The sequence below is a fragment of the Musa acuminata genome, chromosome BXJ2-7 (assembly GCF_036884655.1).
Source record: "Musa acuminata AAA Group cultivar baxijiao chromosome BXJ2-7, Cavendish_Baxijiao_AAA, whole genome shotgun sequence".
NCBI classification, from domain to species: domain Eukaryota; kingdom Viridiplantae; phylum Streptophyta; class Magnoliopsida; order Zingiberales; family Musaceae; genus Musa; species Musa acuminata.
The window spans coordinates 3,914,700-3,939,228 of NC_088344.1; the positions used below are offsets into that span (position 1 = coordinate 3,914,700).

The 24,529-nt window shown below is 40.2% G+C and overlaps 3 protein-coding genes across 3 annotated transcripts; 2 read left to right on the forward strand and 1 right to left on the reverse strand.

Moving 5' to 3' along the window:
• The first annotated feature begins 347 nt into the window (after window positions 1–347).
• Window positions 348–7,813, forward strand: LOC135616705 (NADPH--cytochrome P450 reductase 3-like). The gene is made up of 18 exons (XM_065116189.1): window positions 348–919; window positions 1,008–1,067; window positions 1,165–1,241; window positions 1,319–1,376; window positions 1,479–1,562; window positions 1,653–1,689; window positions 2,819–2,888; window positions 3,056–3,250; window positions 3,318–3,410; window positions 4,045–4,273; window positions 4,353–4,436; window positions 4,512–4,663; window positions 4,741–4,837; window positions 5,444–5,593; window positions 5,702–5,779; window positions 5,866–5,988; window positions 6,101–6,214; window positions 7,398–7,813. Exons 1-18 carry the CDS (start codon window positions 584–586, stop codon window positions 7,476–7,478), a joined length of 2,118 nt encoding a protein of 705 aa, XP_064972261.1. The 5' UTR covers window positions 348–583; the 3' UTR covers window positions 7,479–7,813.
• A 1,982-nt stretch (window positions 7,814–9,795) lies between these two features.
• Window positions 9,796–15,984, reverse strand: LOC135616706 (uncharacterized). The gene is made up of 12 exons (XM_065116190.1): window positions 15,826–15,984; window positions 15,624–15,728; window positions 14,660–14,782; window positions 14,279–14,567; window positions 13,379–13,497; window positions 12,854–12,986; window positions 11,701–11,777; window positions 11,422–11,619; window positions 11,146–11,335; window positions 10,428–10,633; window positions 10,136–10,230; window positions 9,796–10,048 (listed from the first exon to the last, which is right to left on the reverse strand). The coding sequence occupies exons 1-12, from the start codon at window positions 15,853–15,855 to the stop codon at window positions 9,931–9,933; spliced, it is 1,683 nt and encodes a 560-aa protein (XP_064972262.1). The 5' UTR covers window positions 15,856–15,984; the 3' UTR covers window positions 9,796–9,930.
• Window positions 15,985–17,871: 1,887 nt separating this feature from the next.
• LOC103990586 (4-coumarate--CoA ligase 3) lies at window positions 17,872–22,587 on the forward strand. The gene is made up of 6 exons (XM_018828597.2): window positions 17,872–17,960; window positions 18,037–19,051; window positions 19,229–19,427; window positions 21,785–21,998; window positions 22,084–22,186; window positions 22,307–22,587. The coding sequence occupies exons 2-6, from the start codon at window positions 18,056–18,058 to the stop codon at window positions 22,424–22,426; spliced, it is 1,632 nt and encodes a 543-aa protein (XP_018684142.2). The 5' UTR covers window positions 17,872–17,960; window positions 18,037–18,055; the 3' UTR covers window positions 22,427–22,587.
• Window positions 22,588–24,529: the final 1,942 nt, after the last annotated feature.

Below are 24,529 nucleotides of genomic sequence, written 5' to 3' on the forward strand. Positions count from 1 at the left end.
CGGAGATTTACTTATCGGCCAAAACAGGGTTAGTTGTGCGCAGACCACAGATTGCTTGGTCGTGGTTTGGACCGATCCCACGTCGTGGGATGTGCGCTGACCATTCGTCGAGCACGCTATGTGCGGCTGATGACGAAGGGCAAAGGTCACCGGTGACCAAGCGACCGCCACGAAGCCGGCGCGCGACCTCCTGATCTCGGGCACGAGCTTTCAAGCAACGCCGCTGCGTCTCACACGAGCAAGTGCGGATGAGCCACGTGCAAAACGCCATCGGACGCGACGGACGTGGTTGTCCGCTCTCCATCATTTTATTTTTGTTGGGGGTAGGTTAGGAATTTTGTCTACTTCGCGGTGCTTTCCACCGGCGCCACAATGCCCCCCGGAGGGCGAGGGGTAGGTGGGGAGTTGAGGAGGTGAAGGCCGCCGTTATAAGCACTGCCCTCTCTCGATCCGTCGCTCCCACCCCACCAATCCTTCGCTGCTCTCTCCCTCTCTCTCCCCAACGCTCCCACACAGAGAGAGCGAGAGAGAGAGAGAGAGACTCGGAGGACTCCGCTTCGGATTTCTCGCTCGATCCACCACCATGCAGACGGGAACAGGGAAGCCGTCGCCGATCGATCTGTTGTCGGCCATCCTCGAGGGATCACTCCGAGGAGACGGGTTCCCGCCGGGGGCTGGTGCCGCGGCGATGATCGGGGAGGACCGGCAGATCCTCATGATCCTCAGCACCTCGGTCGCCGTGCTCGTCGGGTGCGCGTTGATCTTCTTCCTGCGGCGATCGGGCGGCAAGAAGAAGCTCGTGGAACCGCCGAAACCGCTGGCGGTGAGGGTCCGACCGGCGGCGGAGGCAGACGACGGGAAGAAGAAGGTCAGCGTCTTCTTTGGTACGCAGACCGGGACGGCCGAGGGGTTCGCTAAGGTTAGGATTTGGTTTCCGACAACTCGATTTGAAGGTGTTTTCATCTTTCGTTTTTCTTATCTTCCCATTGCCTTCTCTTCCAAATCAGGCGCTGGTGGACGAAGCGACAGCCCGATACAATAATGCATCGTTTAAAGTCGTTGATTTGGTTTGGACCTTTCTCCCTACTATTGAGACAATTCCAGAATTAATGTGCGTGTTTGATCTTTCATAACTTGATATTGACGATCAGCTCATAATTATAGGACGAATATGCTGCTGACGATGATGAATACGAGGAGAAGATGAAAAAAGAGACCTTAGCTTTGTTCTTCGTGGCCACGTAAGTTGAGACTATTTGCCTGTTGGATGTGAATTCGCCCTTATTTTGGTTGACCGATCCTCGTTCTTCTGTTACAGATACGGAGATGGGGAGCCAACCGATAATGCTGCCCGGTTCTACAAATGGTTTACAGAGGTTGGGGAACAGACCAATTTCTGCACGAAGTTAATCTTTGTCCCCATAGTGATATTTGGTTGTGGGTTCCTGATATGGTCATGGATTGTTGGTTGATTACAGGGGAAAGAGAGAGGACTCTGGCTAAAAGATCTTCAGTTTGCTGTGTTCGGGCTGGGCAACCGGCAATATGAGCATTTCAATAAGGTTCGGCTGTGATTAAATTGTAGTGTATCATCTTTTTTGTGCAAATTTCTTGGCTGACATGTTTTTTGCAATATATTCTTGCAACAAAAGGTCGCTAAGGTGGTTGATGAGATGCTCTCTGACCAAGGTATATACTTTTGATCAGTCATGTGTGTTTCGTCAGTTGAATTCATCTTATTCTGTGTTTTGCTTACTTGATTAATAGACTTTTTGTTTGTTTTTGTCCATTACTTGATATTTGTTCTGATGCTCATCATCCTGGTGCACTTAATGTTGTTGATGATTAACTTAATAGTAACTTGCTTTTGAAACTAATTTTTGACCGTAAAAGATGTCTAGCCTGTGATCATGTGCATATTGATTTGTCATTGTCAGTCATTAGAGCTACTAAATAAAGTTCTAGGTATCTGAATTTAGCTGGCAGTTGTGCAGGAGGTATTAATTTTTCTTATGATGGGCACTTGCTAAATTACTCTGTTTGCCGAATGTTGACATGTTTTTCTATGTTGATGTTAGCATCACATATTTGTATTTACATCCAATAACTACTTTCTGTTTAGCTCTAAAATATATATGTATGCATATTTTTTATTTTTTTGTTGTCAAATATAAAAGGGGAAGCTGGTAGGTGTGTATGAGTGACCATGATCTAAAGTTGTTTGCTTTTGAACGCTTTGGTAAAAGTTTTAAACTGTCTATCCCTCATGGTAAAGCACAAGGTTTGGAGTCATTGCCGTCAACATGCTGTTACAATTTAGATGAATATATTATCATCTGTCATCACCATTGTCTCCTCTTGGCAGCTATCATGACAAATTTAGATGCAATACGATGGATTCTATGGAATGTCACCTTTGTTGATCAAATATAAGTTTTTTATTTGACATTACTGTACATGTTCAGAAACCACCTTTGTTTTTTAGTTTATAACTGGAGCATAACTATTGACTCAGAGCATTTTCTTCAAATTAAATATTCTATTTTTTTTAATCCTATGATGGTCTTTTGGTCAGCATTTGCTTATTTTCTCATTGTTTTCTGTTATATTATTCTTTCTTTATAGCTTTAACTATTTCAATGTTTTAATGGATTATAATGGTTTTCGGACTCATTTAAAGGGCAGTGCCATTCTTTTTGTCATTAATGACATCCCAGTTGTCATTTCAGTGCATGATAAATATACATATACCTTTTACTCAATTATGGAACTGAAAGCTGATGTTGCTCGGGTTTTCTTCTTTTCTCTCTTGCTATAGGTGGGAAGCGTATTATCTCATTGGGGCTGGGAGATGATGATCGATGTATCGAGGATGACTTCACTGCATGGTATGATGTATTGGCAAAATCTTATGCTGATTCATCATATTTTTAAGCCTTGGCTGTAGTCCTGAGATTCCCCACACCTCCAAAAATATCATTATATCTCTCTTTTGTTATACTTCTTAGTTCATTGTTTGCTTTCTAACACTAGAGATGCATTTCCACATTTCCAGGAGGGAACTTCTCTGGCCAGAGTTGGATCAGTTGCTTCGGGATGAAAATGATGTTTCGGGTGCAAGTACTCCTTACACAGCTGCTATTCCTGAATACAGGGTTGTCTTTATCAAGACTGAAGATGCTTCATACCTGGACAAGAGTTGGAGTCTTGCAAATGGCCATTCTGTTCATGATATGCAACATCCATGCAGGTAGAGATGCTTTTATTTACAAGTTCAATGTAACTGGTCTAAGGTAACTGACACATGGTTTTTCAAGGTCTAATGTGGCTGTGCAGCGGGAGCTTCATACGCCTGCTTCGGATCGGTCCTGCACACATTTGGAGTTTGACATTGCTGGAACTGGTCTAAGGTAAGTTTATTTCTAGTTGGTACGCTGTGTGAAGCATTGCTTCTCATTGGTTTCTGTACAGTTATATGCAAGGGTTTTGTGTGATTTGCGTAATATATTTGATGTGCTAATTTACATTGTTAAACATTAATAAACTTGTATTACTATTCTGTTATGTTGTTTGTCCAAGCATCTTGTTAAAAAAGAAAAAGCTTAAGTTCTTCTGCTCAGTTGTCTGAAGCATCAGTTAATGGATGTTAATACAGTTGCCACATGATTCATTAAACTAGAATTAAATTGGAAAGTATTGTTTAATTTTTAAAATTCAGGTAGAGATTGGTAGAAGAACGGCAGTGCTTTTTTAATTACTTGGCTAGTCCTTTTCTGTTAGTTGCTTGATGGTTTTAAGTACCTTTAAAGAACTGATCTCAATTTTGCTAAATGAACATGCATGTTTCCTAGTCGTATTAATTTCACAGTTTTTTATAATTGCACTGAAAAGTATGAATTATCCTCTGGTCTGCTCCTTTGTGATGAATATTAGTTTTAACTGAGTAACTGAATCAATTAAAGTGGTGAATTTGGTAGTTTAATATTAACCAAAATTTCTGGTTTGATTTTGGCTGACCATTATGGAAAACATCCTTTTCATTAGGTATGAAACAGGAGACCATGTCGGTGTATTCACTGAGAATTGTATTGAGACTGTAGAGGAGGCTGAAAGGTTGTTGGGGTATTCACCAGACACATATTTCTCAATTCATGCTGACAAGGAGGATGGCACCCCACTTGGACGAGCATCCTTATCACCTCCGTTCCCATCTCCGTGCACCTTAAGAACTGCACTGACCCGATATGCTGATCTTCTAAATTCTCCCAAGAAGGTGACTTCTCCTTTCCCTTTTGGAGTTTGGTCCATTTTCCATTGCATTTGTATCTGAATTCTTTGTACAAAATATGCAGAGTGCATTGGTTGCCTTAGCTGCACATGCTTCAGAGCCCAATGAAGCTGAGCGACTTAGATTTTTGGCTTCTCCTGTTGGAAAGGTTAGCATTCATTCTAAGAGCATGTACAAATCTATTACTATGGTAAGAATTTTAAACTCAGCTGCTTTGATGCAGGATGAATACTCTCGATGGATTGTTGCTAGCCAGAGGAGTCTCCTAGAAGTTATGGCTGAATTCCCCTCTGTGAAGCCTCCACTAGGAGTCTTTTTTGCTGCCATTGCTCCCCTATTGCAGCCTAGATATTATTCAATATCATCTTCTCCAAGGTAATCATTAATTACCTACCTTTTCTTTGTTGCTTCAGTTGATGTAACAGCCGATTAATTGTTTGTTTCTCTTTCAGGATGGCACCAACTAGGATCCATGTGACATGTGCATTAGTGGATGAAAGAATGCCAACTGGGAGGATTCACAAAGGTGTCTGTTCAACTTGGATGAAGGTACTTTCCCCATATTTAGCCTTCTTTCTTGACCTAATTGATTGAATAACTGATCTGAAATGCTGTCAATCTTGGCTTCTTCTTGTTAGATAGTTTTTCTCTTTTTCATTTTTTAATGTCATTTTGAGTCATGTCAACAAATATACCAATTTTTCTTTTTGAGAAAAGGATGCTGTGTTGCATTAACTATATTTTAACATCATGGGTGTACATGATATTTGATGCTTATAAGACTGATGGCTGTCACTGGATGATATCACATGCAACAATGGTAGGTGATCGGATCCATTTCTGCTGATTCAAATTTTTCTCAGAGAACATGATGAATTTACTGAAGTCTTAAATAAAGATATGGTTATGGCACCTATCAAAGCTCTTGAAGCAGGACCTCTGTTGAACTCATTGAACACTCTAGGGGTAGTAGTGAAATTCATCAAACTGAAGGCAATCTCAGAATTTAAGCAAGATTTATCTTATGTCATATTGCTTTTTGTAGTGGCATTCAACCAATATGTTCTACAACTTCTGTTTGCTGATTGTTACTGCTGTCCATCATAACTTGATTCATTTTCCTCTCATCTAATCCTGTGACCTTTTATTTTACAGAATTCTGTCCCATCGGAAGAGAGCCAAGTATGCAGCTGGGCTCCTATATTTGTGAGGCAGTCAAACTTTAAACTGCCTGCTGATCCTTCTCTGCCTATAATCATGATTGGCCCTGGCACAGGGTTGGCACCCTTCAGGGGCTTCTTGCAGGTTTCTATTTGAGCGACATTTCTGCAAATACGTTTTGGCTCTCAGTCGAATGAAAAAAAATGCTCAGTGGAATGATGGTTTTGATGACATGAATTTTGTCATTTTTAGGAACGGTGGGGACAGAAGGAGGCTGGAATGCAACTCGGTCGTGCAATTCTCTTCTTTGGTTGCAGAAACAGCAAAATGGTGCTTATAAATAATAATGCATCCAATAAAATTTAGAATGAAATGTCAGTATTATTCAATGTCTGATGAGGCTGTGAATTTTGCAGGATTTCATATATAAGGATGAGTTGAACAATTTTGTTGAGACCGGCATACTCTCTGAGCTGATTGTTGCCTTATCTCGTGAAGGTCCAATCAAGGAATATGTGCAGCATAAAATGACCGAAAAGGTTAGAAACACGTCTGCTATTCTTTTTTCATATCATTTTGGAGTCTCTTCATCCCTTGTAATTATAGTTTCACATTTTCTATTTAACCTTAAGCACATGACAATATTTTCAGGCATCCGACATTTGGAATATCATCTCCCAGGGTGGTTATGTTTATGTCTGTGGTGATGCTAAGGGTATGGCTAGAGATGTCCACAAAGTTCTTCATACTATCTGTCAAGAACAGGTAAATTCCCGACAACTGTGCTTGAATTTTCGCATTCGTTATGAGTTCTTACTAATTTGTCACCAACTTAATTCAATAGTTGGCAAAACCCAGGTTACCTTTTGTCGTTTAAATCACCTGCCAATGAACAGAAATTTATCTCAAATTCTCAATCACCTAAATTTTTAGAATAACTAAGAACCTTAAATCTCTATATTTTAAGACTATCATCCTGGAGTCAAGCCGTAGGTACTTAGGGTCAAGGTTTAAAATCTTGTGCTGAGACTGCTTGGCAATTGGACTGGTGGTATGGTTCCAATAATAGATGATACTGACTCGATATGGATTGATGTTGTCTGGACCAAAAGAGAGAGGGATAGAAGAGGAGGCAGAGAGGTATACGGTGGGGGGTGTGGTGGCAACTTTACAGAGCGGAGGAGGCAGTAGCAGTGATGAGGTGGGGAAGGGGAGGTTATGGAGATTAGAAAGAAACGTGAGAGAGTAGGCAAAGAAGAGAAGAAACAGTATATGGGAAAGGGTGAGCACATTAGTGAGCGAATGCGTGAGAGTATAGTTGGTAAAGGAGAGAAGAAACAGCATGTGAGAGAGGAGCACCTGAGTGACAGAATGCATGAGAGAAAAAGAGAAAAAGAATTTGACAGTTGAGTAACAACTGTTGAAAAATAATAAAAATGATTATAGACATCAAGCTACATGTTTTTAATCTGCACAACAATTCGTACCAACTTATTTGATGTCCAATATGTTCAGTACGGTGAGCTTTCTGGCGGTATATTTCATAAAAGATCAAACCGAATGAAGATACCTGATCCAGTTTCTTGTTTGGGGTACTACTCAATTTTGGGATAAGCAAAATCATAGACTCGTTTCCCCCTTTTGAACTTAATCTAGTCATATCATGAGAAGATTGGATACTTTTGGTGGTTAAGCAGTAGTTTATGTCAAGAAGACAGCCGAGTGACATGAAATATTGGTAGTTAAAATGGACTGAACTTGTTGGGTTCGGGTGGGGTATGGGAGAGTTGATGTTCAAATTCTCCATGACAGTGATGTTTTGGAATCTCTATCAAATGTATCTATTTTTTATTATCTGCAAACAAAATATGCAATTTCCCCAAGCTGAGAGTTAATGTGGTTATTTTGATGCTGGAAAGCTGACTTTCTTTATGTGATTCTGTCGCAGGGATCTCTTGATGGCTCCAAGACAGAGAGTTTGGTGAAGAGTCTGCAAACGGAAGGCAGATACCTGAGGGATGTGTGGTGAGATACCGCCAACCATGTCACCCACTTCATCAGCATCACAAAACTTGTACAAGAAATGTGGAACCTCCCAAGTCAAAAGGTTCCGAGAGATTATTCTTTAGACCTTCCGATGAGAATTTTTGTTCATTTATTATACCCGATCACTAGGCTCATTTGTTGGGGAAATAAGTAGTCGATACTTAGTAGAGAGTGGGAAACAAAAGTACATTTTGGACAAGTTGTGTAATGATAAGGACTGGCCTACCTGTGAGATTAATGCAAACCCATACTGGTGATGTATACTATCTTCCAGTTTGCGCTTGTGACATTAGTGAGATACACTATTTGTTGGATTCAGCTACTATAGTGCTTCGATATGGTGTTGTGAATGGGTGACCCCTAAATTCTCACAAACCTAAATGTTGATCGGTATCTCATTACAATCTGACTTCGATGGTATGCATGTTGCTGGCAAAAGCAACTTATTTTTATGGATAATGAAATTATTTTATTGAAAAAATAAATAAAAATAATTTATTGATTCATTTCTGTTTGATGCATTACAATGTTTTAATATTTTTATATATTTTTTATAGGCTCAAGTACAAGAATAAAAAAGAAAATTAAAAAATTATAAGCATATTAAATCAAATGTATGATATCAATAAAATAATACTTTTGATTTGATTTTAGAAATAATTGTTTTCTTAATAATATTCTTAATAATAGGCTTCCGAGCTAATATAGTTGAAATATCAAATATTCTTAGCTAAATCAATAGCTTTGATAACGACAAATACCGAGAATATTTTTTTAATAATAAAAAAATATAAGAGAGAAGAGAAAGATAATAACTGAATGATAAATGTGGATAATAAAATCATTTTATCGAAAAAATAAATGTGGCATCGATCACACAAAAGATAGGAAAAACTTAATTTATTGATTCATTTTCACTTCAAAGATAAACAATAAATTATAAATTTATAAATTTAATAAATTATAAAAACAAAAAAGCATAATCACATCAAATCAAATATATGATATTGACTAAGATAATCTTTTTTAAATTAATTTAAGAAATATTTTGTTTTCTTCTATCATATTCTTAAACGATAAATCACTATACTCAACGTCTTCGTAAAGGTAATATTTAAAATATTCAAATAACTTGTACTTAGATAACAAGGCTAATTACATATTTCTCTTTATACTTAGGCCTTTTTAACATCCCAATCTTTAGACTTAAAAAATTTATATTGAGATCCTTATAATTATGAAAGTACAACATCTAACTCTATTTATCCGATGGTGGCGAATGACAACGCTACTAGAGGCTGCGAATGGCTGTTGAGGATGAAAAGGAAGAGTGATGATGAGAAATGAGACAAAAGGAGAGGATGAAGGGAATGACGTAGATATTAACGCTCTACATTTGTACCGGTGTTGCTAGGCAACTGCATTAGCATTTATGCAAATGTAGAGTGATGAAAGGACCACTCGACATCTAACGTAGTTTCCAAGTGACCATTTCATCACTCTGCATCTACGTCAATATTAATGTAGTTACCGAACGACATCGACGCAGATGTAGAGCAATGAATTGGTCACTCGACATCTGCATTGATGTCGATGCAAATACAAAGCGACAATGCCCTTCATCTCATTATTGTCGACACTAACATAGATGCAAAGTAACATCACTCTACATATGCATCTGCGTTGGTGCCAACGTAGTTACCAAACGATACTGACACAAACGCAATACATCGACATCTACGTCATCCTCTTCCTCTTCTCCTTTTACCTCACCTTTTGTCATCATTCTTCTTCCCCATCCATAATAACTATCCAGACCCTATACTATATCGTAATTCATCACCATAAGTAACTACAACATTAAAATTATCTCTTTGTCCATCATTTTCATATTTTCATTGATAAAACTGATATTACTAGAGTAAATGAAATTAAATATTTCACTTTCATAACTATATAAATTTAAATATATATTTTTTAAATCAAAATATTAAAAAGATCTAATTATATATAATTAGCCCACAATAATATAACCACTTCCTTCACACCATGTCTCCGTCACCTCGGGATTGTGACTTAAACACCACCTCAGCCTCTAACTCTTTCTTCATCTCTGGTCAATCTTTATTTTTCTCCACCACCTCCAATCATCTCCGTCGCCTCCCTCCTCCTGTAATGTTGCCGTTGTGACCTAGTCCCTTCCGTTTCTTCTTCTCTGTCTCCAACTTTCTTTTTCTCCCCGCCCACCCCCCCCCCCCCCCCCCCCCCCCCGAACTTTAACATAGGCCATAGATAAAAAATAAATAAATCACGTATTTTAACTAACCAGCCTTTAGTGCCATGTTCACAATCTGCTTGGATTTACCAGAGTGCTGCAGCAACGTTGGGCACTTCTCTATGATCCACATCAGTTCTTTATTGACCAAGTCCTGTGATCACATGTCCTCCGACATTTGCAGGCCACAATTACAAGATGTTACGATGGAAGATATAATCCTTCTCTGTAGATCCTTGTAGTCTAATGATAGCTTCACATCCCAACTAGAGTTGTTCCTGCAAGAAAACATTATGCTATATAGAATCCAAACACAAAAAAGAAAAAAAATCAAGTGAAACATATGGCGGATACAGCAAGTATACCTCTCGAAGTTATCAGAATCGCATATTCCTTCCAACATTGGCTCAAAAATAGAAAGAATCATCTCGAGCACATTTCTTTCGACATCTTTGTCTACCTGCAAAATGATTTAATAATCCATCATAATTGGTGTGTCTTCTTACTACATCACAAATTAAAATAAAGGGTTGAAAAATGTGCTATGCACTTTTTGATCCAGAACTCACGATAAAAAAGCTACGATTAGGACCTATGCCAAGCATGATACATAAACAACAGCAGATGTAGTGCTAATGAATACAGTGGAAGTCTTACTCCATCTTCTGGAATATGAGGAGGAAGTCCAGCATAATCAGCTTTCAGCAAAGCACGCAGATGAGCTAACAATTTTGGAGGCAATCCATATTCATGAGCCTCGTCAACCTTCGATAGCCAAGTCCCACGAACCATATGAGTTGCACTAACATTTTCACCAGTCGGTAGCTGGTTGCCTCCGTCCTCAGCATCAGGGGCATCAAACTCTACACATACAGCAAAACAAGGATTTAAGGAAACAACATTTCATCTTGCACAAACTTTTACCACCTTGATAGCCAAGTACCAGAAGTTGGTTGCACCTGCAATGACATCAAAACGAGGGCAGGAGGCTAGTAGAATGGCTAGTTTGAGGATAGAATAATACCAAGAAAATAAAGCAAGCAAATGGAGAGAAGATTGTACAGTTGGACATATCAAGGGATGCATGTGCTATGAATCTGCTTGACTCAACAAGAAACAGCTGATATCATTTTTTTTTTTTTGTGCAAATTATAAATGGCAAAGGCGAGATTTAAGTCTAAGACCTTGCGATAAACTGTCAATGTTTTTACCAATTAAGCTACCCGATACCTTCAAATACAATCATCAAGCAACACAACACAGTATTACAATAAGCATCTTATTAGCTGCTAACAAATTATGAAGTACATACTTTATGATAGAATGATTCTTACACCAAACAAGCTTACTGAAGGAAAGATAGTGAGAATATTACCTAAAGGGATGACATCATAAGGATTGTCTCCTTTTGGAAGAAAACCATAAAACATAATAAGATGTGAAGCAGGAAAGCTTCCATAGCTAAGGCAGCATTGGTCTCCTGCTTCACATGGCCTTGATACAGGGAATTTCAGGGACTTGGATGCTGGGTCAACTCTACCATAGTGAAGTATGTGTGGGCAAAGCTGCAGTAAGAAGTAATTTTTTCCAAATGTCAGCAGAAAAGGAAAAGAGAAGGCAATTTGCCTCGTTCAAAGTTTAGATAACAGACAGAGTGATTCAGGAACCCAGCAACAGGAACCAAGCAGGTTCTCAATTTTCCATCAGCAAAAACCACTTTCATGCTGTTGGAGTACCACAGTTCACAAGCCCATAGAAACTTATCCCAACTGTATAGCTCTTGTTGAAATATATCGGGATAATTATCACACAGTGCTGGGAATAAGGCATCAAATTGTTTGCGTACATGCTGAAATTGAGGAACAAATGATACAGTAAGAACTCTGGCCATTTCATCACACCAAAAGAAAAAGAATGACAAATAGAGCACCTCCTTAGACCGCAGCAATTCTTCAAGTAGCAGAGTTCCTTCTAATAGAGTAAGTGAATCAACTCCAAAACTCAGCCCTGGTGAACAATAACAAAAAAAATTATGTTTCCTTAGAAAATAGAAGAAATATGTTCACATAACAAACTGTTGGAAAATGATTAACTAAAACATCCAAAATATAATGACAACATTAGTAAAAGGGATATAACAGTTGAAAGAAATCAGAGATGATACACCAAACTGTAATGTGACATGGTGGAGAGAGACACTAAATGCAACAACCAATTCTGAATATATCAAAAGAACCAGTTCATAGTAGAATTCACTGAAGGAGAAATTTAGGAGTGCAGCAATCTTTTGTATGCATCAATAGCATTGACTACTAATTTAAGCCTGGTGGATGACAAGTAAACTAATAATTATTTTAGAAAAGGAAAGAACAAGTTCCAATTATAAGTAAGCTATTGGCAAAACTCTGAATTTCCAAGCCCAGAACATAATGATATTGAGAACGTATGTCAAGTAGATGTATAAGTTATAACATGGAGGAGAGAGTAGAAACGGGAATGCTCTTAAGTATAAATATGATATTAATTATTTTTTGTTATTATGCCGCTAGTATTTTTTTTTTACGACAGGCAGCATTAGCTCTGGACCATACCTACAATCCATTACATGCCCACCATCCACCAAACAAGATGTTATGCTCTAATATGAATCCTTGAACTGAAGCACAATAATTTACATATCTGGATTAGATAAATTGCAACTGAAGTAACAGAACAACTTATTACCTGACAACTTGAACAATGGCAACCTTTTATCCATAATAATGCAGCTGGTCATTTTCTATTATAGCCAAAAAACCATTACTTTTCAATAACCATCAGCCACACTTAACAAATTTGTGGAACTTAACTTGGATTTCTAGTAAGGAAATACCAGAAAGATAAAAGCAAACAATTCAGATAATGGAAGTGTTCAACAAGCAAAGTAACCTATTATCATTTCAATGTTTAAGATGTTTGAAAGAATATTAGACAACAGCAGAACCAAGACTGTTGGATGTAGTACAAAAAATTCTAGAATTGCTTTCATAACTAGGTTGGCCATCACCAAGAAACTGCAAAATCAACAACTATGTAAAAAATACCTGTATTAAAATTTTCAGGCAATGTGTCAAAATAAATCTTGAATTTTGAATTTGGATTAAATCTCTCTGTCATGCTCCACAACAACAACATAGTATCAGAGGTAATAGCATCCAAATTCTTCAATACATCAAACTGCAGTTGCAATGATAAAATCAAAATGTAATAGAAGATTGATACACTTTGAAAAGCTTAATGAAGCAGCAAATAACCTTTTTTTTCTTTAGAACATGCAGATATGTAGAAACATGAAACAAAGTTCCACACCCTAAATACAGTAGTATGCAAGCTCCCATTGAGAGTCACTTGTCACTCGCTCAACTCTCGCTTGTTAGTCTATGAAGCATAGCCAGCTTGATTTTGCTGTGGTTATTGGCGACATGTAGACGATAAGGAATCTATCTATCTTGTAAATGAAACAGGTTGAATGCCGATCAGGCTGCAGATTTTTGGGTTTGACAAGCTCTAATCAACTATCATTAAGATGAGAAAGTTCAATGAAGTAATATCTAATGATAATAGCATACCATATCAGAATTATAAACAAGGTCCTCGGATATGATAAGAGAGACTGGAATTTCTAAAGCAATGTCCCCAATGCTCATATCTTCTGATGCCACTGCTCCTCTTCCAGCTTCCTCAAAATCTGTAGGTAAGTAGAAGCTAAGGTATCTTTTCATAAGTGAAAACCAAGTGAACACTGTAGCACTGCAATATTATACAAAGTGACCAATAAAATATTAGGCATAAAAAAGAAAAGAATGATGTTCTTTTGATTCTGCGAAATCTTAGGTGTCTATTTCTGAATTTGAGAGACCATCAGCATGATTGGTTGAGGGTGAAATTTTTGAGAAGCATGGAATTAATGCTGTTTACAATTTGAAGGAGAAATAGTATTCAGCTATGCTGGTAAGTTTGGATAAATATTACCAAAATGTAAAACCAATTAACACAGCAAATTGTAAGCAAAGTTCATCAAATAAGTTGGAAAAAGTAAGAAGAGCTAAGCAAAACATTTTAGCAGAAAGACACTAAGTACACCTGAAAAAGAATTTGACACACATATTGGAAGAATGACAATATTCATGTTAACATAACAAGTAACTAAATTTATGACCTCTACTTGGCCTTGTCTGTGATGGGAACATAAAATGATATTTAGATGTTAATATGGAACTCTGAGACATCCATATACAATCACACAAGCCGTAACACATTTTTCGCATGCATCTCAGGAATTCAAGTCTTTAAGAATTTTCCTTTCAGTTTGACGAGCCATAACATGAGTTAACAAAATGGATTCTCACACTGTTGATACACAGACAACAATGGAGTATATGCTATCTTATAATAAGTGAATTGTTGATTTGATATCCAACATCAAGTCAAGTATATTTCTCAAAGGGAGCACACAAATGCAGACTTACAAGCTATCTTCAACTTTGTTCTCACACCGTGATCTTTCCCCCACTTCAAAAGTAACTCTTCAGAATCAGTACCGAATTTTGTAGCAGTCATTTTATGAATGTTGCTATCACCCACAGATTTGACCATGGCAATAGTTGAATCACGTAACAGTTGAAGAACTTCCACGGCCTTGTCCTTGACATTTGAAATCGAGGAGCTTACAATTGCAAGTATCAAGTTAAGGGACTCTATCTCATTTCTAGGACTGAAAGGACCAATATCATCATCTCCAGCAAAATAGAGTTCTTTCTGACAGTCAACGAAACTGGATCAATCCACCATTCAAGAATAATAAATTCAGAAAGAAATGGCATTAATAGATCAAAAACTGTCCTTTGCACCTCATTCATGCGCGATATTCTTGCAGTTTGAACCATTTGATCTGCTATTTGGAGCACCTCTTCAGCAGATGAATGCAGTGGCACCAGAAACTTAAATTTTAGTTCTCTAGCATTCAACAACCTCTGGGCACAGACAAACAAATGATTGATCAACATGCAAAAAGAAAATTAATAATTCAAAATTATAACAAAAAAACCCTGAACAAATCAAGTTTACAGTATGCCAGCAACTGATATAACTTTTTTTTTCTTCTGAAAGTTAAACTGATACAATATCATACATTTAAATACTTGATATCACTATAAGAAACATATAGAATCTTTCTCTAGTTATGGCATTCGTCTTGAGCAACCATATCCAGCTATAGTGGTCGCTAATTCCTTTCCTCAAGTCAAGTAGCAATTCACCAGGGATACAAGAAAAAAAAAAAGCGAAAGATGATGCAGACCATGAAGGGCGAGCCTTGGTACAATGATAAGATTGCTCCTTTGCGACCTAGGATACCAGAGTTCAAGTCACATAAACAACCTATTTATATATTTAAATGTAAGATTGCGTATTATCGACCCTTCATAGATCCTGCATTGGCGGGAACCTCGGGTACTAGGTACGCCATTTCTTTAGGATCACAATGAGAGAACAGAAGAGGGGGAAAGGAAGAGGAGAGAGCTGAGAGCGGAGGAGGATAAATGCTCTCCTTGTTTGGAACTCACATATATATAAGAATGTTTTCTGTTATCAGTATTAGAAGTTCACACGCACTCTCTCCCTCTTCAACAAAGGCGGGGAACATCTTTCGCCATCCACAGTGCGACAAGCATCCTTCTTCCTACCATTTAATATTAATTATGGACTTGAACCGAACAAGACGTTCATCCAGTTCAACGAAATCTAGGTTCCTTGAAGAGGACAGCAATCGGCTCATTCTTGTCGAACCCTAAAGCTCAAACAACCCGCTCTTACCTTCTTCCCTGCAAAGAACGGGTCATCCTCGGCGAGAGGTGGAAGGGAGAGGGTAAGGAATTCGCTTTCTCGAGCCTGCTCCACCGCATCCATGTCCATCTTCTGCTGCTTAACCGAATCCATCAGAGAGAAACCGCACGAGAATCAAACATCGCCATTAAAGGTCTGGAAGGACACGGAGGAAATGGATTTGGGGTTTTACGGCGTCGCTGTCGGAGTGCGAGGGATCCATCGCCAAGAACGACGTAGAGCTCACGAGAAGGAAGTTGTATCCCAAGCCTGCAACCTGTCTGTAGAAATGACCAAGCCAACTAAAGAGCCGGAACGGCTCGGCTCTCACGTGGCCGACGACGACCTTTCTGATCCATGCGAGGTCGCAGGTACGGTTCAATCGTGATAATTTAGCAGTGATATTAGTTCTTTAAGATACATAAATGATTTGTCGAAATTTATAAGGGCAAATGCATTAATTTCGAGCTAATTACATATTATATTTATACTTTAATATTATTATAATATTATTAGTATTGTGATATCTTTATTTAAAAAAATTTATTTAAAATTTTTACAATTCTAGAAGTGAAATAAATAATCTCGTTATCAATTGCATTGACGAAAAACATAATACATAATAACATATATTAGATATTAAAATTATATTTTTGTCCAACACTTTTATATGTATCACATATTATGTTTTCAGTAATACGACGACGTTATGTTACGACAAATGAGATTATTTATTTTATTTTTAAAATTATAAAAAATTTAATATAAATAGTTTAATTATAAGAATATGTCTTTATAAAAATCAAAATGTCTCTAAATATAAGTACTAAAATGTACCTTAACAAAAAGACTTCGGTCAATTATAAAAATCAAAATGTCTCTAAATATAATTATTTATATGATTGTTGAGAGGGCAAACTGGTCATTTGCCCCTTCATCGATCGTTGGACTCGATTGTTTGAGCCCAAATCGATCAAATGTCAATAGATAAGCTGGTGGAATTTTTCTTTTAATCATCGAACTGGCTATTCCAATTGCATAAAACTTGGAATCAACATCGAATCACGCTTGATCGATTCCAATTTAGTTTAGAATTAACAAACCATCGAGCCAATTCGATTTTAGTTTTCATCCAATTTGATTTCGATTCGAATCAAACAATCCATTTATATAGCTAAAAGAGCACAATTTCCTAATCTCTAGGTCATCATGATATCTAGAAGGTGTTCGAGGTTGACTTATCGGAAAATACATATTGTTCTTAATTCATTATTATTGATCTTTCTTACTAATTAGTCAATTGCACCACCACATACTCCATCATGGGAAGCTGAATCGGCCACCCCTAATCAATGTAACTATGGTCATCATTAGTAGTTCCAAGAAACCACTGTTTTGGAAAGAGGAGTGCCTTCTTGGTGACATGCGGAGTCGATCATAATTGGCTTCCTCCAACCTAATACTTTTGGCGTCGACACGCCCTTCCCACTGTCTCGTGCGAGCGACGCAGTAGGAAATCGAGGCTCGCACGTCCAATCGACACGCGTTGTTTAGGTTACGAATTCAAATTACGTGACGTTTAGGCAACCTATTAGTTTCCATCTCCGTGTACAAAATGTCTCGGTTTCATGGCCTCCTCTCCTTTCCCATCCGCAAACGCGACATGGTTGGAACCGTTCCAAGTTGGTTACACGTCCATTCTCACCGATTCTTTAAGATTCACGTTTGAGCAGCGTTAACGGTGATCCGATGGACTGGGTCGGTACTTGCGTAGTATGACACGGCACCCGATGACGGGGACATCACGGGCTCGTGTCAACCAATTGGCACGCATACATGATTGGGCCCCGCGGGGCACGTGCCTCGTTGCCTTCGTCGTCGTGGGTGACATCTCAACATCGGCGACCACGTCAAGCACGGTGGCCGCAGGCCGTCCGATCACGGCCTCCGGTACCATCCAACGGTAGTGACCGCTTTGGCCCCCTGGAAGGAGAAACGGGGCGGACCCACACCCTGCGAACACGTTACCGGATCGAGACCCGGTCCGACCCGACCCGCAAGTCGTCGTACGCGTCCCTATTCTCCCACTATTTGAGGTTTGGCTTCGCGTACACGTGGCATCGTAGCACCGGCCTGAGAACATGAATGGTAAACCAGTTTGCTACCCCCTGGGTACGAAATTACCCCTAGATTTATCTCTAATCACGTCTAAGTCCTGACCAGCTCCAAGGCTCCTCCAGCGCCACCAGTATATTACTTGCTACCTCCTCTCCCCTTCCCTCTTCCGAGAGAAGAAAACCCAAGTAAAGCAAGCAAAGAGAGCAAACAGTTGAATCTCTTCTCTCTTTCTAATCTGTTCTTTGTATTGTCTTCTCTTCTTTAATCTTCTTCGCCGCCGCTGCAGCCGGAACCGTAGCTGAAGAATGGGTTCCATTGCGCCACCCGAGGAGACCATTTTCCGGTCGAAGCTGCCGGACATCGAGATCACCAACGACAGTCCCCTCCATAGCTATTGCTTTGAGCGCCTTGCCGAGTTCGCCAACCGGCCTTGCGTCGTTGACGGCGTCACCGGGAAGGTGCTCACCTACGCAGAGGTCGACGCCGCCGCACGCCGCTTTGCCGCCGGGCTCCACGGGGTCGGTATCGGCCGGGGCGACGTGTTCATGATCCTCCTCCTCAACTCCCCCGAGTTCGTGGTGGCCTTCCTCGCCGCCTCTCACCGAGGGGCGATCGCCACCACCGCCAACCCCGCATACACCCCCGGCGAGATCCACAAGCAGGCGTCCGGCTGCGGCGCCCGCCTCATCATTACCGAGTCGTGCCACGTCGAGAAGATCCGGGAGTTCTCCGCGGAGCGCGGCGTCACCATCGTCACCGTCGACGATGGCCCCGTTGAGGGCTGCCACCGCTTCGCCGACCTCCTGGCCACGGACGCAGGCGCAGTTCCGGCGGTCGAGATCGATCAGGACGACGTGGTGGCGCTGCCCTACTCGTCAGGCACGACCGGGCTGCCCAAGGGCGTGATGCTGACGCACCGGAACCTGATCACGAGCATAGCGCAGCAAGTGGACGGTTCCAACCCCAACCTCTATTTCCACAAGGACGACGTGCTGCTGTGCGTGCTGCCGCTGTTCCACATCTACTCTCTCAACTCGGTGCTCCTGTGCGGGCTGCGCGTCGGGGCGTCTGTCCTGATTATGCGGCGTTTCGAGGTGGTGCCGCTGATGGAGCTGGTGCAGCGATACAAGGTGACGATCGCGCCCTTCGTGCCGCCCATCGTGCTGAAGTTCGTGAAGAGCCCGCTGGTGGGCAGCTACGACCTGTCGTCGATCCGCATGGTGATGTCCGGTGCGGCGCCCATGGGGAAGGAGCTCGAGGACAAGTTCATGGCCAACCTTCCCAATGCCCGGCTGGGCCAGGTGAGAGAGCTCGCATCCTCGCCTCTTCTTTCTGCCCCCTAGTTTGGTAGCCTGTTGGCATCGAAAACGAAAGGCGAAGCTTTCCACGATGCTCCATTAATCCTCTCATAACAAGCTCGATTTCTTCTAATGTAAGTTTCGGGACTGAGGGTGTTCGATGTGCTTCAAACTCTGCAGGGGTACGGGATGACGGAGGCGGGGCCGGTGATATCGATGTGCCTGGCGTTCGCAAAGGAGCCGTGCGAGGTGAAGTCAGGCGCGTGCGGCACCGTGGTGAGGAACGCGGCGATGAAGGTCATTGACCCCGACACGGGCGCGTCGCTCGGCCGCAACCAGCACGGCGAGATCTGCATCAGGGGAGCCCAAATCATGAAAGGTGAGTGAGACACAACCACGCTGTACTTTCTTTCATGTCTCTGAGCGCCGATGGAACGAACAAGTCAACATGACCGTGACATTTTAATTTCTAGGAACCACAAGACTTGTTCCCATAACCAAAGTAAAAAAGATAACCAAAGTCAAAAGGTAGATGATATATTTGTTAAGGTACATTTTAGTACTTATAATTTTGATCATTTATCTTTTAAATTCTTATAATTTATTTATATCTAAAATAATTCATCAATTTTAAAAAATATAACATATAAGTTTTTTTTCATTAAGTCTAAGTTAATAGATGTTTTAGTCTACTTATTTAACATGCTGACTCATAATAAATTATTAATATAATGATATATATAATTTAAATTAAAAAAAAGGTTAAGATCTATTTTAGTCATTATGATTTTGGTCATATCTTAAGCCTTTATGATTTCTCATATCTAAAATAACCATTATATTTTTAAAAATATAACATATAAATCTTTCTCATTAAGTCTGAATTAATAAATATCATAGTTTAATTACATGCTGACTTAATATAATGACACATGTAATTTAAGTATACAAATATTAATAATATGTGGATTTGAAAACATGGATCAATAGCCTAATTAACCCAATGAAGGCGAGCCATGAGACACTAATCTTCATGGTGGAGTGCTCCCACGCCTTCCACTTTCCCTGTATTGTTGTCCATGTCAAGAGCCACACTAGCTTTCCCCATATGTAATGCTTCCTAGTGCCACATGTCCTTCCTCTCCACGCTTCACTGCCTAGAAGACGATGCACTTACTATTGAGTAAGGGGTGGCGGGAGAGACAGAGAACTAGAACTTGACTAGGAGAACTACCAATGATGACACCTATAACACTAGCAAAGACAGGGAACACCAGTTGGGGGAGAACAGAGTAGCTGTCACCGCCACTATTGTCACTGTTGTTAAGGTATATGACGACGATGAGCTGCTACTGCTTGTGTTGAAGCCAAACCAGGGAGAGGGCATGCAGTTCAATCCTATATCAAAAGCAACTAACGAGGATAAGGATAAGAAAGCTTACGATGATGACAAGATGACGGTAGAAGTGGAATGAGAGAACAAGTTCTATGGGCTCCTAAGGCCCCTCGTACCTGATTTGCTAACCGCATTGATAGAGGAGTTCTTCGTTGGCCAACACCGAGGTCTAGTGGCATCCTTGTTAGCGTGATGTCATAAGCAACCTTGTTCTCTGGCACCGAAGCTATATGGTGGCTCTCAAAGTAAAAGCGCCACTGATAGGATCCTTCACCCCTCTCTGCACCCCAATTATCTGGTGACGATGTTAGACATTAGCCAAGACATGATAGTAGAGAAGCTTTAGATGCTAAAGCGCATAATGCGGCTAGTGGTTTCCTTTTTGCTCTCGAGGGATATGCTCTCCATTATGACATTCTCAATCGTTATTGGTACTAAGATGCTCCTCTCTCTATGAAGAATGTTGAGACAAGACCAATGCATTGCTCACTAGATAATGGAAAAGCTCATTTTGAAGGAAATTAATTAGACAACCGATCTATGTTTTTAAATCTACCTATTATCGAGTTTTTTTAACTTAAATTATGTGTATCATTATATTAATGATTTATTATGAGTTAGTACGTCACGTAAGCAGACTCTAATGTCTGTTAACTCAAACATGACGGGAGGGGCTTATATGTTATATTTTTGAAAATATATGAGTTATTTTAGATATGAGTAAACTATAAAGGCTTAAGAGATTTATGACCAAAATCACATGAGCTAAAATGGATTTTAATTTTTTATTATGAGTCAACATGTCACATAATTAAAATTTAATATTTGTTAACTCATAGTTGATAAAGAAACTTATATATTATATTTTTAAAAATATATGAATTATTTTAGACATGAGTAAGTAGTGATGTCGTCGAATCGAGAGGTGCTTGATCTAATAATGCGTACAGCTCCATCCTTCTTTGTTAAAGAAATGCCGCGGTCTGAGCAGCCACCTATGTCCCAACTTGGATTCTTACAATCTGGTCCCCTTTGGCATCTACCTAGTCCTTGCCACAAGAACATGAAGAAGAAAACACTGTAACATAAGCCTTTGTCATGTGCTTTCCACATGTAAAGGTCAAATGATTGACAATGTAGGTATCAGGAGATTCCCATGGTAGGTTCCCTCAGTCTGTGCATGATGCATGAACTTCCCAGCTTTGACTTCTTCTGCTCGGCCTTCCCATGCAAAATAGCATAATCGAGCGACACTCTCTTGTCCTTCCCTGTTTGCGGACGGTTCTTCCTTTTGGAGTGTCCATCACCATTAATGTGGGAGATTTGATGTGATTGCACAGGTTATATTAATGATCCAGAGGCGACGAACAACACCATAGACCAGGAAGGCTGGCTGCACACAGGAGACATCGGATACGTGGACGACGACGACGAGGTCTTCATCGTCGACAGGCTCAAGGAGCTCATCAAGTCCAAGGGCTTCCAGGTTGCGCCAGCCGAGCTCGAAGCACTCCTGATCGCCCACCCCAGCATTGCGGACGCTGCTGTCGTCCCGTAAGTCCTGCAACCCAAGTCCTGCAGCTGCCAATACGCGAAAACTATGTGATCATGATCCGAAGTTGGTGGTCGATTCGCGCAGGATGAAGGATGAAGCAGCTGGGGAAGTTCCTGTTGCTTTTGTGGTGCGGTCGAACGGGTCCGAGATCAGCGAGGATGAGATCAAGCAGCACGTCTCAAAGCAGGTGAAGCTTCCACCAGTCAACCGTATCTTCTGCAGCATGAAGAATTGCATCTCCAAACGGGTAGAGAACACATCAATTGCAAGTACCAAATCTTGACTCTCCGCTCTCTGTTTCTCTCAGGTGGTCTTCTACAAGAGGATCAACAAAGTCTTCTTTACAGAGGCGATTCCCAAGGCGCCCTCCGGCAAGATCTTGAGGAAGGATCTACGAGCAAAACTAGCTGCTCGATTTCTCGATTGAGGACAGTTCTACTGTTTCGGACAGCTCTCCATTGTGTTCTTCTCATCCAACCGCAAGTTGCATTTCATTCGTTCTAAAATTGCGAGGTGGAGTTGGTAATTGATGTTAATAAATGCAAAAGACATGTACGTTACAGATAAGTTTTCATCTCTGTTGTGTGAGATCGAACTCTACATGCACGTAAAGTTTAGACAACCATCTCGTCGGAAGCAGAGTGGCTTGATACGGAGCAGAGGATGGGTAAGAGCAGAAAAGGACGATGGGAATTGACGTTGACCGACCATGCTACGACCAGAGGAAATGGAGAGACGAAGGTGTGGACAGTGCAAGAGAGGATGACGACCGGCACGCGTGTCAAGCAGCGAGAAAGGCAAAGCAAGTAACGCTACCGAGTTCCCCGCGTATCGTACAGCAAGTCCCATAGTCCCACATAGGGAAAATCAGACTTGTTATCTCGTATTGAAACTATAAATAAGGGTCTAGACTTTGAAGTCAGATGCAATACTCAGTTAAATAGTTTGGACTTATACTTTAGATTTTTCTTGTTTAGTATTTTCGGATGTTTTATGACCTATAAACATCTTCCTAAGGTATTTGTAATAGTCCCTTTTTTATAGTAGTGATTTGCTCCTCTTTCGTCCGTGGATGTAGGTCAAAGTTAATTGACCGAACCACGTAAATCTAGTGTTCTTGTCGCTTTTATCTTTTCGTTTTATTGTCTTTGTTGTGTTGTCAAAATTACCTTGTGGTAAATATCCTGAGGCTAGCTCTTACAAACTGGTATCAGAGCCTGGTTTAAGATCGTTGTCGAGAAATTCGATAGAAATGTTAACTTCGGCTTGTGTGGCAACTCAAGATGGAGGTCATTCTAGTTCAAGACGGAGTTGATTAGCTACGGAGACTACGGCTAAGAGCATGTGGAACAAGCTTAAAGCCTTGTACATGAAGAGGACAGTGGAGAATTGTCTCTATTTGAAGCAGAGTCTGTATATGCTTCGGATGATTGAAGGTACATCTATACTCTCGCATCTTGATAAATTATCTATGTTACTTTTGATGAATTATCTATGTTATCTTCTAAAGAGGATTCTACTAGTTGTACAAATGATAGTGCGCAGAAGTAGGTGGAGCTTGAGATTGGTAGGTCTGATTCCTTTAAGTCGAACTCTTCTACTCAAAGAATGCCAGTAGGTGGTCCCGAGTCTACTGACGCAGATGATCCAGAGGAAGAGCAATATTCCATAGCCAAGGATAGACCACGGAGAGATATTCGACCACCACAAAGATATGCAAATTTGGTTGCATATGCTTTATTTGTTGCAGAAGAGACAAGTGAAGTTGGTGAGCCTACTTGCTACTCAGATGCAGTTTCTTGTGATAATTCCGTTAAGTGGTTGATGCGATGAATGAAGAAATTGAATCTCTCCATCGGAATAGAACTTGGGATCTTGTGAAGTCGCCTTCGGGTAAGAAAATTGTTGGATGCAAATGGGTCTTCAAAAGGAAGGAAGGTATTCCAGGGGTTGAAGATGCAAGGTACAAAGCACGATTGGTTGCAAAGGGCTATAGTCATGTACATGGTGTTGATTTTAATGACGTATTCTCACCTGTTGTTAAACATAACTCTATTCGTGTTTTGCTTGCTTTAGTTGCCATGTATGATTTGGAATTGGAGCAACTTGATGTCAAGACAGCTTTCTTACATGATGAACTTGAAGAATAAATTTATATAGAGCAATCTCATGGATTTGAAGTTGATGGTAAGGAAGACCATGTTTGCTTGTTAAAGAAATCCTTGTATGGATTGAAGCAGTCTCCAAGACAGTGGTATAAGAGGTTTGATTCTTTTATGTTGGGTTATGGTTACACGAGGAGCATGTATGATAGTTGTGTTTACTTCCGGAAGTTGGCTCTTTTGTATATTTGTTGCTTTATGTTGATGACATGCTTATTGCAGCTAAGAATTTGTCAGAAATTCACACTTTGAAAATGCAACTGAGTAGTGAATTTGAGATGAAAGATTTGGGAGCAGCTAAGAAAATTCTTAGCATGGAGATCAAAAGAGATCGAGGAGTTGAAAAATTATTTCTGACTCAGAAAAAT

Coding starts and splice junctions, on each gene's coding strand:
- LOC135616705 (XM_065116189.1), top strand. CDS start 584: ATGCAGACGGGAACAGGGAAGCCGTCGCCGATCGATCTGTTGTCGGCC. Junction 1,563..1,652: donor AATATGAGCATTTCAATAAG/GTTCGGCTGTGA, acceptor TTGCAACAAAAG/GTCGCTAAGGTGGTTGATGA. Junction 6,215..7,397: donor ATACTATCTGTCAAGAACAG/GTAAATTCCCGA, acceptor ATTCTGTCGCAG/GGATCTCTTGATGGCTCCAA.
- LOC135616706 (XM_065116190.1), bottom strand. CDS start 15,855: ATGGATCCCTCGCACTCCGACAGCGACGCC. Junction 11,778..12,853: donor GCCTGAAAATTTTAATACAG/GTATTTTTTACA, acceptor ATTGTTCACCAG/GGCTGAGTTTTGGAGTTGAT. Junction 11,336..11,421: donor CTGGGTTCCTGAATCACTCT/GTCTGTTATCTA, acceptor TTCTTACTGCAG/CTTTGCCCACACATACTTCA.
- LOC103990586 (XM_018828597.2), top strand. CDS start 18,056: ATGGGTTCCATTGCGCCACCCGAGGAGACCATTTTCCGGTCGAAGCTG. Junction 19,052..19,228: donor CCAATGCCCGGCTGGGCCAG/GTGAGAGAGCTC, acceptor CAAACTCTGCAG/GGGTACGGGATGACGGAGGC. Junction 19,428..21,784: donor GGGAGCCCAAATCATGAAAG/GTGAGTGAGACA, acceptor GTGATTGCACAG/GTTATATTAATGATCCAGAG.